Below are 12,351 nucleotides of genomic sequence, written 5' to 3'. Positions count from 1 at the left end.
CTATAAGTAATTTAAGTATTACCAAATTCAGATTTCATAAATCCAAATTCACATTTCACTCTCGCACTTTGCATACCCTAACTCAAATTTTAAAATAATAAAAATTAATAATACTACCCCCGTCCACAAAAAATAGAGCATATTTACTATTTTTGACCGTCCACAAAAAATAGAGCATATTTATTTATGGAAAGTTTTCAACTAATAATATCTCTACACATCATTCCACTAAGAGCATCTCCAATAGCGGACTTCCCGTCGTCCTTCGGAGAGGCTTCCGGGAAGTCCGTCGGGGAAGGGCGCCATTGTGGCACGGAGAGGAGGACGCGGATGTCCCGTGAGGACACGGGAAGGACGCGGCCTTCGCGGGAAGGGCGGGCGGACGTCTGCCATTGTGGCGACGCGGGGACGTCCGGTATATTTTTTTTTTTTTAAATCTCTAAATTGAATATTTGTGAATTTGTGAATTTTTTTTATTCCATAGCGTAAATTTTAATTCTGTAACGTAAATTGAATATTTGTGAATTTTTTTAATTGCGGGAAGTCCGCGCTGGGAGGGCGATGGGAAGGGCGGATTGTGCAATGGGAAGTCCGTATGACGTTGCAGGAGATGTATTTGGGAAGGGCGACGGGAAGGGCGTTAGGGAAGTCCACCCATTGGAGATGCTCTAACACTATTTCTCACTTACTTTTTCTTATTCTCTCTTATTTTTTTCCCTTCTTTCTTACTTTATCAATTCTACATTAAAATTCGTGTCATCCACCAATTGCTCTATTTTTTTAAATGGGTAACCCAAACCTGACACAAAATTTTTGTGGTTTTAACGGGTCGACTAATAAGCTTTGACTCAAACCATTAATTTCGTGAGGATTTGTGTCGGGTTATCGTATCGTGCCAAAAATTGTCAGCCCTATATTAAAAGAGTGAACTACATAAATGGTACATGATCTTTCACTTTGACACATAAAATGGTACCTAATCTTTATTTTATATCGTTTTTGGTACCTTGTGACAAAAATAATCTCAGGTACCAAACATGTGATTTTTTTTGTTATGGAGGATGTTTTTGGAATTTATAATTAAATAGTACCAAATATGTGATTATTTTTTCTTCCTTTCTTATTTCTTTTTTAGTTTCTTCTTCATTCTTTTTTTTTCATTTTCTTTTTTTTTTAGTATTTTATATTTCTTTCTTCTTTCTTTTTTTCTTTTATCTTCTTTTTCTTCTTTCCTTTTAGTTTTTTAATACTTACATCAATTGCGTTCATAATATAAATCAAGAAAAAAAATCTAATTAAATTAATTATTTAAAATAATTAAAACAATTGAATATTTTTTATTAAATTACTTTATACTCATTTTAAGATTGATACACCTAATTAAAAATATTCAACTCTTCGTATCATTATGAATACAATTCACAATTATTATTGCATAATATTATATGATTCATAATTTATATAATTATACTATAATTATTTATTAATTACTACTAGTTTTTAGCATTATAATAATAATATTTTTATAATAATTAAATAGTATAATTATAATTAACTATAAATGAATGATATTAAAAATAAATAAATTATTAATTTATAACATCAAAATAATAATATTAATATTGATTAATAATAATACTCCCTCCGTCCCGCTTTAGGAGTTCCGGTTGAGTCGGGCACATGTTTTAAGAAAAAAGTGTTTGAGTGTATAATAAATAAATATTGTAGTGGATGTTGGGACCCACTTTTAATTGAGTATCCAATAAATAAATGTTGTAGTGGATGTTGAGACCCACTTTTAATTGAGTATCCAATAAATAAATGTTGTAGTGGATATTGAGACCCACTTTTAATACTTTTTTATTAGTTGTAGTGAATGTTGGGACCCACTTTTAACACTTTGTATGCATTTTTTATTAATTTATTTCAACCAGGACTTCTAAAGCGGGACGCCCAAAATTGATCAACCGGGACTCCTAAAGCGAGACGGAGGGAGTAGTATAAAGAGTGAGGAGAATGAGAGAAGATATTACAATATAACTTTTGGTACTAATTTTATGTATACCTAAAATATCCTTTATGATATAAATGAGAAAACGTATTTGTTTGGAGGGCATTTTGGGAAGAAAATTGTATCAGATATCAAAAATGTGATTTATAGTATAAAATAAAGATCGGATACCATTATATGCGAAAATGAAAGATCAGGTACCATTTATGTGGTTCACTCGTATTATAAAAAAAACAATGGAAAAAACGTAAAATGTGCTAAAATGGAAAGTTCAAAAATAATTCGCAATATTTTTTGAAGGACCGCAAATATAAAAATATCAAAGTTCAGGGCCATTTTTAATATAGAATAAAAAGATAATATTTGGTACTTTTGCAACGGGAAGGAGAATCCATGCCCAGATTTTTGAATTTAAACTATGAAAGCGCACATTCAAAATTTTTCCATTTAGAAAATTTCAACATCGTTTCATCTCCTCTGTTGTTAAAAACTCTCAAATTGCCATGACCACTCAATCAGAAAAGCTCTGCGTCACACCTCAGCGCCAAATCTTTTCAACCCCAGCCAAAGATCGTCACCAATCCATCTCAATTGCCCAGGTCAGAGTAATCGTACGACTTCGCCCCTTTCTCCCCCATGAAATTTCTTCCAGAAATGGACACCCCATCTCCTGCGTTTCTCTCCAAGAATCGGAAGCCTCTCCATCAAATGAAGTCACCGTTCTTCTCAAAGACCAAGCAACCAGGTTAAACCTTTGAATTCGTGATTTGAAATTCTCAATTTTGGGTTTTCGAATGAGTAATTGATATTTTCCCGTGGATGTAGCCGAAATGAGTGCTTAAATTTGGATGGTTTTTTCGGGCAAGACGACAACAATGTGAGCCAGATTTTCGATAGGGAAGTGAGGCCTTTGATGCCGGCATTATTTCAGGGATACAACGCCACTATCTTTGCTTACGGCGCCACCGGCAGCGGAAAGACCTATACTATGCAGGTTTCATTCCTTAAAATACAACCTAGATTTGATAATAGGACTCAGTTTCAAAATTCATGACACGCTAGTATTATTTTGTGTTGAATTTGATCCCATAAATCAGTTCAATGAGATTATAACCATGGTGTTCTTATATAGCTAGATAGGATTCTGTACTCATTGTGAACACTGAGGCTACTGGCTGGTATGTCAGGAGCTTAAACTTCATTTGGTAAAATGAAAATTGCAGGGGAGTGATTTGCTGCCTGGTGTAATGCATCTTGCAGTTGCGAGCATCTTGTCCGAGTGCAAGTGTACGGGAAGTAGCATTGCAGTATCGTACTATGAGATATACTTGGACAGATGTTATGATCTGTTAGATCCTAAAGAGAAGGAGATCATGGTTTTGGATGACAAGGATGGACAGATGCATCTCAAGGGACTGGCTCAAATTGAAGTTGACTCGACCAGCAAGTTTCATGAGATTTTCAACTCTGCACTACAAAGGCGAAAGGTTGCTTGCACGGATCTGAATGATGCATCAAGCCGTAGCCATGGCGTGCTGGTGATTACTGTATCCACCCCTTCTCAGGAATCAACCAAAAAAAGTGTCACTGGCAAACTTAACCTCATTGATTTAGCAGGTTTTCAGTAACTGGCCTACTTGTTTCTGTCGTGGAATCTCAAGAATGTTATTCTAACATTTGATTGTCTATCAATGAAACTTAGGTAATGAAGACAACAGGAGAATTTGCAATGAAGGAATTCGACTTCAAGAGAGCACTAAGATCAACCAATCTCTTTTTGCACTATCGAACGTGATATATGCACTTAATAACAGCAAGCAGAGAGTACCATACAGAGATAGCAAATTGACACGCATAATACAGGATTCTCTCGGAGGAACAAGCCGTGCCCTTATGGTGGCTTGTCTGGTATATCAACTTAATCTTTTCTGATGTGGTTTTTGCACTTTGAACTTGCAAGACCCTTGTATTAACTTGGGCTTCTTGGGTCATAGAATCCAGGAGAGTACCAAGAATGTGTTCATACAGTTAGCTTGGCAGCACGGTCTCGCCAAGTTTCCAATTTTGTATGCCCTGCTCATAAAAAAGCAGACTCAAACATGAAAGTTGACATGGCGGCAAAGCTCCAGGCATGGCTAGAATCCAAAGGCAAAACGAAAGGTAGTCAGAGAGTATACAATTCTCCATTTTACAGTAGAAGTCCTTGTTCAGTGAAACCTGTAAGGAAATTGAATACTTTTACACCATCAACTAAAGCTGTCAGAAACAACGAACAAGTTCCGGATTCAAAAGAGAGGTGATGATTTTTGCATTACTATGATGTGACATGATCTTTCCCATGAATGCTAAACGCTTAAGTCTTTGTTTATCCACAGGAGTTCATGTAAAACAGGAAAAAAACTATTTCAGGGTGGAGTTTACACTGACTATAAAAGAGAGGTTATTGTTATGTGATTTGTATCAACCGAAACTTAAAATTACATATACATTCAAGTAATCTGGTTTTATTGCACAGGTTGAAAACCTTTCTGCTGCAGAAACTAATCAAGACAAGCTCTCTGTCCCAGTTTCTGAGGATGCGTCAAAATCAAATCCTGCTGGTACACTATCTCTTGCCTTCGTTTCACAAAGCTTTTATCTCTAAACATTAAGCTACTTTGAGATAGAAATAAAAATGCTTTTCAAGTATGTGTAATACTTCTTTATTCCAGATGAACTACAATATGGGAAGGAAACAACAACAAACAAATGTGGCGATGCCAGTGGCCTATTGCAGGAAAATGAGAAAATCGAAGCACTTGAGAAGCCCTATAGGAAGGTCCTCTCACCAATTCACTCCAACATTGAGAGATCCCATTTTGTTTCTTCGGATCCAAAGACTCCTACATTACGTGCAGTAACATGTAATAGAGAAAATAGCATCCATGAATATGGTACCCCACTTGATAAAATTACTGCTCGGAGCTCCAGCTTGAAGGTATTGCCTCACTTTTTCCCCTTGTAATTTACACGGCTCTGTTTCCTGTGCTGATAGATATAAATGGATTTCTTGGACAGACTTCTCTTCTCCAAGATTACATAGAATTCTTGAATACGGCAAGCAGGTATCAACACTGTTTACTGTTACTATACATGGAAGTGCATTAATCTTATTCTCAAGTTTGTATTGAACATTTTCATGTCTATTATGCCAGTGAGGAGCTAATGGAGCTGAAGGTAGCATTCCCCTCGGATCACCATGGACTATAATAGAATTCCCAACTCTGTAAACCATAATTAGTTACTCCTATTTATTGTTGCAGGGCATTGGGCAAAAGATGGCTGATTACATCATTGAGCTGAGGGAAACAAGTCCTTTAAAATCTGTAAGAAAAAAACACACAAATTATATGGTAAGAGAGCTTACGTTAGTTGCCACTAACTCTCTAATTCGACCTTTTGTAGCTCGGCGACCTGGAGAAGATAGGTCTTTCCTCAAAGCAGGTATAGCATATGTTCCCACAAGAACTTTTTGTGTTGGATTGAAACAGATACTGAAGAAATATTTTATTTTAGGTGCATAACATGTTTGGAAGGGCTGCAAGAGGACTTCTTGAGAATTTCATACACAACGCCTAGGATCATCAAAGCTGCAAAGGCAACAGAAATTTGAGCCTGTGCTGATATTAGGTTCTGCATTTCCTGTCGAGCTTGCTCTTGCTGTGTGTTACTGAATTTGAGTGTTTAGATACGTTTGTCCATGTATTAACTAGGAATTTAGCTGTCACGTTACTATAGTGACAAAGTAATCTTATTTTTCTTCCTTTATTTTTATTGTGAGTCATGTATGGGGTTGTAGGCAAAGTGATCATTCAAGATTTTCAGTTAAGATTGTATAACAAAATAAAAAAGTCAGATTAAAAGGTGATATAAAGCATAGATAAAACATGATAACAGGACCAATAATAATATAATAACAATATGATGGATTTAGTGAGTTTACAAAGTTACAAGACCAAGTGAATGAAGCAGAGATCCATTCAAGCTAATCCTAGTAAAACACGTAAACAAGCAAACTCCATCACAAAAGGCAAACAAACTTATTAGAAAAGGCTATGAGGGCCTTTTTTGTAAATAAAAACACGATAGATATATAAATAAGGTGTTCATCTCCGCTTGGGGATGGAACCTCCATTTCACTTGCAGTTGCACGGATCGCAGGTGCAGTTAGCTCCGCACTTGCATCCATTCTCGCCTTCGCCCATACCCATCTCCACTCCCTCAGAGTATCTATACAAAATTACTTGTTTTCAGAATAAATTTATTGAATGAATCGAATTGAATTGAAATATCGGTGGATCAAAATCAGACTTACGTCTTCTGAGGAGCAACGCCGAGCACAAGGGTTTCGGCGGCGCCGGCAGCCTCGGAGTAGCTCAACCCCGGGTACATGCTGCAACTGAACATATAAATCGATTAACGAAACTGTTTTAGGATAGGTAGGAAATGGAAATGGAAATTGAGATGATGAATTACCCATTGCAGCCGCTGCCGCACTTGCAGCTGGATCCGCAACCACAGTTACCATTGCAGCAAGACATCTTTTCTGATTGATTATGCAAACTTGTGATGATGAATTTGTGTGTTTTGATGTGAGAAGCGGTGTTTGATCGACTCCTCGTTTTATAGGGGTGCGAGGCCGAGGAAGCGTGGACGTCATCCTTACACGTGGCACTATCCTATCGGCCAGTTTCATCTCCACCGCCCATTTAGTGTATGGGACCCACCGAGATATTTCAGACTTTAGCGTTGATTATATTGTGGAAATTTCTGGACTTGATTGCGAAATAAAGTTGTCTAATCTAATCCACAACTCCTTAAAGTTAACAAAAGTCCTATTAGAGATAGCATCACCCCACAATCCCATATTCAAACCTAGGAAATTTATCAAAATCATTAAATTTTGTTAATTTTCAATTTATATTACACATGTCAAAATTGGAACAGTAAATTACTATAAATTTTATAAAATTTTAAATTGTTTTTAGAGGCAAATTCATTGATAAATTAGTGACACATATCATATAATCAATAATTAGTGGCACGAATATGTATAATGTGACAATATAGATGATTGAACTATGCAATTTTGAATATAAGAAACTAAAAATAATAGCATAAGTTTAATCATGTAGATTAATTGAGAATACTTGAAATTTCTTGTACTATTTCAAAATTCAAAAAATGTACTGGTATAAATCCTAATATGATTAAATTTCATCATTTATATGCAATTAATCCAAATTTATACTCCCTTCTTCCCTGAAAACATCGGGCAAAAATTTCACCTTGCCATTTGAATCCATACCCATTAGTAGTATTTCTTACTAATAATAGTAGCACTATTTTTTTCCTCTTTTTTATGTCTCTTGCTTTTACTTTGTTTAAAATCCATAGCCAGATCAAGAAAGTACTTGCTAAGATATTTTCAACCATTTATACTAAACTCAAAGTCATTTTTAGTATAAGTCACACAAAAAAATAATTTTACTTCAACTATTTACATCAAATTCAAATTTTATACTATCATTTTTGAGTATATATCACACCAAAAAGTTATTCTACTCCATCTATTAAACCACACTCAAATTTTACACTTCCTCTATCCCATCTTAAGTGATTGAGTACTTTTCAGCACATGTTTGAGGAAAATGATAATAAATAGTTAAAGTGGAGAGAAAGTAAAAATAGAATAATGTATATATGACCCTCTTCTATATTATTCTATCTCTTACTTTACTTTCTCTCCACTTTTAACTACTCCCTCTGTCCCACAAAATATGTCACACTTGTGGGACAACACGAGATTTTAGGAGGTTTTGTTTTGTGTATTAAATGGAGAGAGAATATATAATTTTTATATTCATGTGAGAGGGAATTTTTTCCAAAAAGGGAAATATGACATTTTTTATGAGACAAACTAAAAGGAAAGTGTGACATCTTTTGTGGGACAGACAGAGTTATTATTATCAACTTCGCAAAACAAAGACAAAAAAAAAATCAATCACTTAAGATGGGACGGGGGGAGTTTGAAGTTTTCTACACCAAAATATGATTGAATATATCTATTAAATATGGGGCGTGGATAGTGTACTCTATATTTGGGTTATAAAGTACTCATAGGCTACTACTACTATGAAAAAGAAGAGGGAATGGAGACTACTTTAAATAGAAATCACTCTTTAAGAGTAGGTGGGGTATAATTCAAATTCATCCGTTGGTTGTGCACGGGAATCTCTTTTTGCTATTGAGCCAACCCATTAATTATTTAATTTATCTCTCAGATATTACAAGATTCCAACTTTAAGCAATCATTAAATTTTTTTATTAAAAAATATAGCAAAAAGAATGAAAATCGAAAAAAAAGGGGGCAGCGAATTGAAATCAGAACATTTTTTTAGTGGATTATTTTTTAGTATCTAAACTTTGCCAAAATATTAAATGTAATCTTCGTTCTTCCAAATACCGTCACACATTTTTAGACTTTGTTGTAATATTGTTGAAACGATTTTTATCCTTTTTGAAAATTTTTGTTCAAATGACTCATACTTCTAAAGGGTATTTTCAATTTTCGATTTGAAATAACCTTTTGATATTATGACAAAGTTTAGAAACCAAATACGAAGGTCATTGAAACTACATTTAAAGAATATTACTACATTTAAAGAATATTTCTGTACATGATTTCTTATTTTAAATTAAAAAAATACTTTGAAAATAATATTAATAATTAGTATTTATTAGTATTTTTTATTTTTTTTAATTTGAAGAACATATTAAAACCTGTGTTTTAATTTTATTTATTCAAAGTTAATTTCGTTTAAAATAATGAATCTATTAAATAATTATATATTTTTAATATTACGTATTTAATATGAAAGTGATAAATTAAACCTACATAGCACTCTTATAAAATAAATTATTACAGTACTACAAAACACATTTTTAACAAAATACTACTACGATGGAATAAAATTTATATAGCATTCATAGTTAAATATATAAAATTTACTAAGAGAACCGTGTTTTATTTATATATTCATTTCCTAATATAAAATTTGCTCTTATTTGTTATTTCAATGTATAATATTTTTAAGAGTAAATTACAAATTCAATCCTTGGACAATTAGGTTCTAACATTTCTGATATTGGACAATTTTATAGCATTATTGGTCTCTGGACATGAGGTATAATCATATTGGAGATTGGAGGGACTTATTCTTTTTTATTTTTTATGTTACTCTTAAATTACAGTCAATTATAAAAATGGTCTCTAGATTATAGGTTTATCTCGCTTATATCTTTAAAATTATCTCTAAATATTATTGGACTAAGAGTTTATCTCAAATTTAGTCATTTCGCCATTTTTTGATACGAAAATACCCTTTTGAGCATTTGAGCAATTTGGTCTTTACACTTTTAACATTTTAAATATGATATTATTTCAGTGATGTACTAAATCTGATATTATTTCAAAATTATCATTCTTCTTTCCTTTGTCATCCTTCATTTTGTTTCATTATTTCAATATTAGATTTAATTTTGTAAAATTAAATTTAAATTTTGATTTTAAAATATTAATAAATTTTTTAATTAAAACTATTAATTCATGGACACTATAAATATTGATTAAAACTATTAATTTTTGTTATTTAAAATAATATTCGGCTGAATTGTAGAAGTACAGAAAAATAATATTAATCATGATGTTTTAATAAGAGTGTTGGAATCTATGCCCGGTCAATGAACTTTGACCAATTATAATTTCAACGAGATATTTAATTTTGTGAAATTAAATAATATAGTGTCGATCTACGTTCGGAGTAGATGACCGTGGTATATTTATTTTCTCAAATCCGATTCCCGGTGAGTGAGAAATAATTGATTAAAGTTGTGCAAAATTGCAAACTTAATGAGCTATGAGAGAAGCTTAGGGAATAATTAAAAGAGTTAATTATCCCACATTGGAAGTTACAACCTTATTAAACTAGTATTTAATAAAAAGGATTATTACATGTAATAATTATAGTGGACTAAGATGGGCTGTAAGAGCCCACACGCGCGCACACGCGCGCTGCCCGCCCCGCCGCGAGCCTCGAGCCCGAGCCCGCGCCCGTGTCCTTGTCCTTGGATCTTGGCAATTGGTCTTTGGGCCTGGTCGTGGGCTTGGTGCTTGTAAGCCAACGTGGCTGACACGTGATAGTCCACGTCGTGAACGAATCTAGAAGCTTCTAGACTCGACCTCTCTAGCTCTGAGCGTGTAACGGCTCGTAACGCCCGAACGTTACAGCTCGTAACCGACGACCGTTACGGTCTAGCATTAATGACGGCCATTATGATCGTTGACCCCCTGCAGTGGACCGAGCCTATAAATAGGCTAGTCATTCCATGCATTCTACACACATCAAACACTAGAAAGCATTCTGCATCATAAGCTCTCTCTCTCTCTGCATTGTTCTTCTGTCGAAGCTCGCCCTCTCCTCCATCCAGTTCGTCGGAGCTCTGTTGATTGCGGTGTCTGCTGCTCTTCATCAGAGACGTAGCCGTTTTATCTTTGGGGACGAAACGCCAATCCGAAGAGCACTACCGGGGCGTATCTCGTCTTGCGGAAAGAGGCCTCCTCGACTCGGCTAATTCCTTTACGATCTATTTGTTTCGAGTTTTCCACTGTAATTTCGTTTCAGTTTCCATTTGTATTTCTTCTTGGGTTGTATTACGCCCGGCTAGTTTATCTATTGTAATCCCTAAATCTCCAACAAAGAGCTATTCTATTTAATCTTCCTTCAGTTGTTATAATTGCTTATGATTAAATATTACTCCCTCTGTCCCATTATAAATGCAACGTTTTCCTTTTTGGGTTGTCCCACTAAAAATGAAACGTTTCCTAAAATGGAAACATCACTCTCTCTACTTTTCCCTCTCTCTTACTTTACTCTCTCTTCATTAACTCACAAAACAATACTTGGATAAAATCCTGTGCCGGAAACCAAATGTTTCATATTTATTGGGACGGAAAGTATGAAGTTAACTAAAATTTTTATATAGAAGTATTTTTGTTGAAATTTTCTAGTTAATTTTGATTGTTTTCAAATTAATAAACAAAAATTGCATTAGTCTTACATTCGACGCATATTTATTTCAGAATAAATCGTGTTATATGATCTATTTATGATTAAAACTATTAAATATTGATTAAAACTAAGACGTCGTCATACCTTATTGATTATATATTAAACACTATCAAATATTGATTTAAACTATTAATTTTTTTATTTAATAATTTTAATAATTAATAAAAATAAAAATAAAAATTTAAAATTTAATTTTATAAAATTAAATCTAATATTGAAATAAAGAAACAAAGTGAAGGATGAAAAAAGGGTAGAAGAATAATAGTAATTTTGAAATAATATCAGATTTAGTACATCACTAAAATAATATCAGATTTAAAATGTTAAAAGTGTAAAAAGACCAAATTGCCCAAATGCTCTAAACGGTATTTTCATTTCAAAAAATGGCAAAATGACCAAATTTGAGATGAACCCTTAGTCTAGGGATGTTTGGCGATATTTTTAAAGTCCAAGACTATGAGCGAGATAAACCCACGGTGTAAAGACATTTTTATAGTTCATTATTCAAAAGGTACTAGCAATGATATTAAATACTTCACCGTTACCTCTTTTGTGTTTTTTTTTTCAGTCAATTTTTAATTTACTTTTCTTAATTGTTACTTCTCTTGTTTCTTCTTTCATTTTTCTTTATTTATTTTTTACTTCTTCTTTTGTATTTTAAAAATATGAATTTGAAATAAAATTAAATTTATTAATCATAAAATATCGATGTATATATATTAGTACTAAAATATATGATTCAAATTAAATTTATTAATCATAAAATATCGATGTATATATATATTAGTACTAAAATATATGATTGTGCTATTATTATTTTATATACCTTTGAATCTAATATTTTAAATAAGCGAGTGATTATTGGATTAAATCCAAAACTATTTGATTTGTACAAAAAATGTCTTATTGACAATAGAATACTAAATATATAGAGTATTTTTCAGCACAATTAAAATCTATACGTCAAAAATAAAAAGGAATTAATTTAATTAGTTGTCGATTTATTTATTTATTAGTAAAAATTTTGGATTTTTATTAATTCAAAAAATAATCATATCATAATGATATAACATTATAAGAAAAGTAAATATATAGAGTATTTTTCAGCACAATTAAAATCTATTACATCAAAGATAAAAGGAATAATTTAAATAGTTGTCGGTTTATCTA

General features: G+C 32.8%; 2 protein-coding genes and 1 long non-coding RNA gene across 4 annotated transcripts; 1 reads left to right on the top strand and 2 right to left on the bottom strand.

The window, feature by feature from the left end:
- The first annotated feature begins 2,428 nt into the window (after positions 1–2,428).
- On the top strand, positions 2,429–5,818 carry LOC125205287 (kinesin-like protein KIN-10B). Of its 2 annotated transcripts, XM_048104126.1 has the most exons (13): positions 2,431–2,756; positions 2,837–3,005; positions 3,235–3,628; positions 3,714–3,919; positions 4,006–4,307; positions 4,387–4,450; positions 4,527–4,611; positions 4,723–4,988; positions 5,069–5,115; positions 5,206–5,227; positions 5,314–5,376; positions 5,456–5,494; positions 5,567–5,818. In XM_048104126.1, the coding sequence occupies exons 1-13, from the start codon at positions 2,515–2,517 to the stop codon at positions 5,627–5,629; spliced, it is 1,962 nt and encodes a 653-aa protein (XP_047960083.1). In that variant the 5' UTR covers positions 2,431–2,514; the 3' UTR covers positions 5,630–5,818. The 2 variants fall into 2 exon arrangements, with proteins under 2 accessions (XP_047960082.1, XP_047960083.1); XM_048104125.1 differs by having other exon boundaries at positions 2,429–2,756; positions 5,314–5,494.
- LOC125205291 lies at positions 3,786–4,269 on the bottom strand. The gene is made up of 2 exons (XR_007173735.1): positions 4,189–4,269; positions 3,786–4,084 (listed from the first exon to the last, which is right to left on the bottom strand). It is a non-coding gene; the product is annotated as an uncharacterized LOC125205291 (long non-coding RNA).
- Positions 5,819–5,946: 128 nt separating the features above from the next.
- Positions 5,947–6,672, bottom strand: LOC125205288 (metallothionein-like protein type 2). Its single transcript, XM_048104127.1, has 3 exons — positions 6,527–6,672; positions 6,366–6,449; positions 5,947–6,280 (listed from the first exon to the last, which is right to left on the bottom strand). Exons 1-3 carry the CDS (start codon positions 6,589–6,591, stop codon positions 6,187–6,189), a joined length of 243 nt encoding a protein of 80 aa, XP_047960084.1. The 5' UTR covers positions 6,592–6,672; the 3' UTR covers positions 5,947–6,186.
- Between the last annotated feature and the right edge of the window lie 5,679 nt (positions 6,673–12,351).

Source organism: Salvia hispanica, chromosome 2 (genome assembly GCF_023119035.1).
Source record: "Salvia hispanica cultivar TCC Black 2014 chromosome 2, UniMelb_Shisp_WGS_1.0, whole genome shotgun sequence".
NCBI classification, from domain to species: domain Eukaryota; kingdom Viridiplantae; phylum Streptophyta; class Magnoliopsida; order Lamiales; family Lamiaceae; genus Salvia; species Salvia hispanica.
Note: the sequence above shows the minus strand (reverse complement) of the source record. Positions and strands in the feature narration are given on the sequence as shown.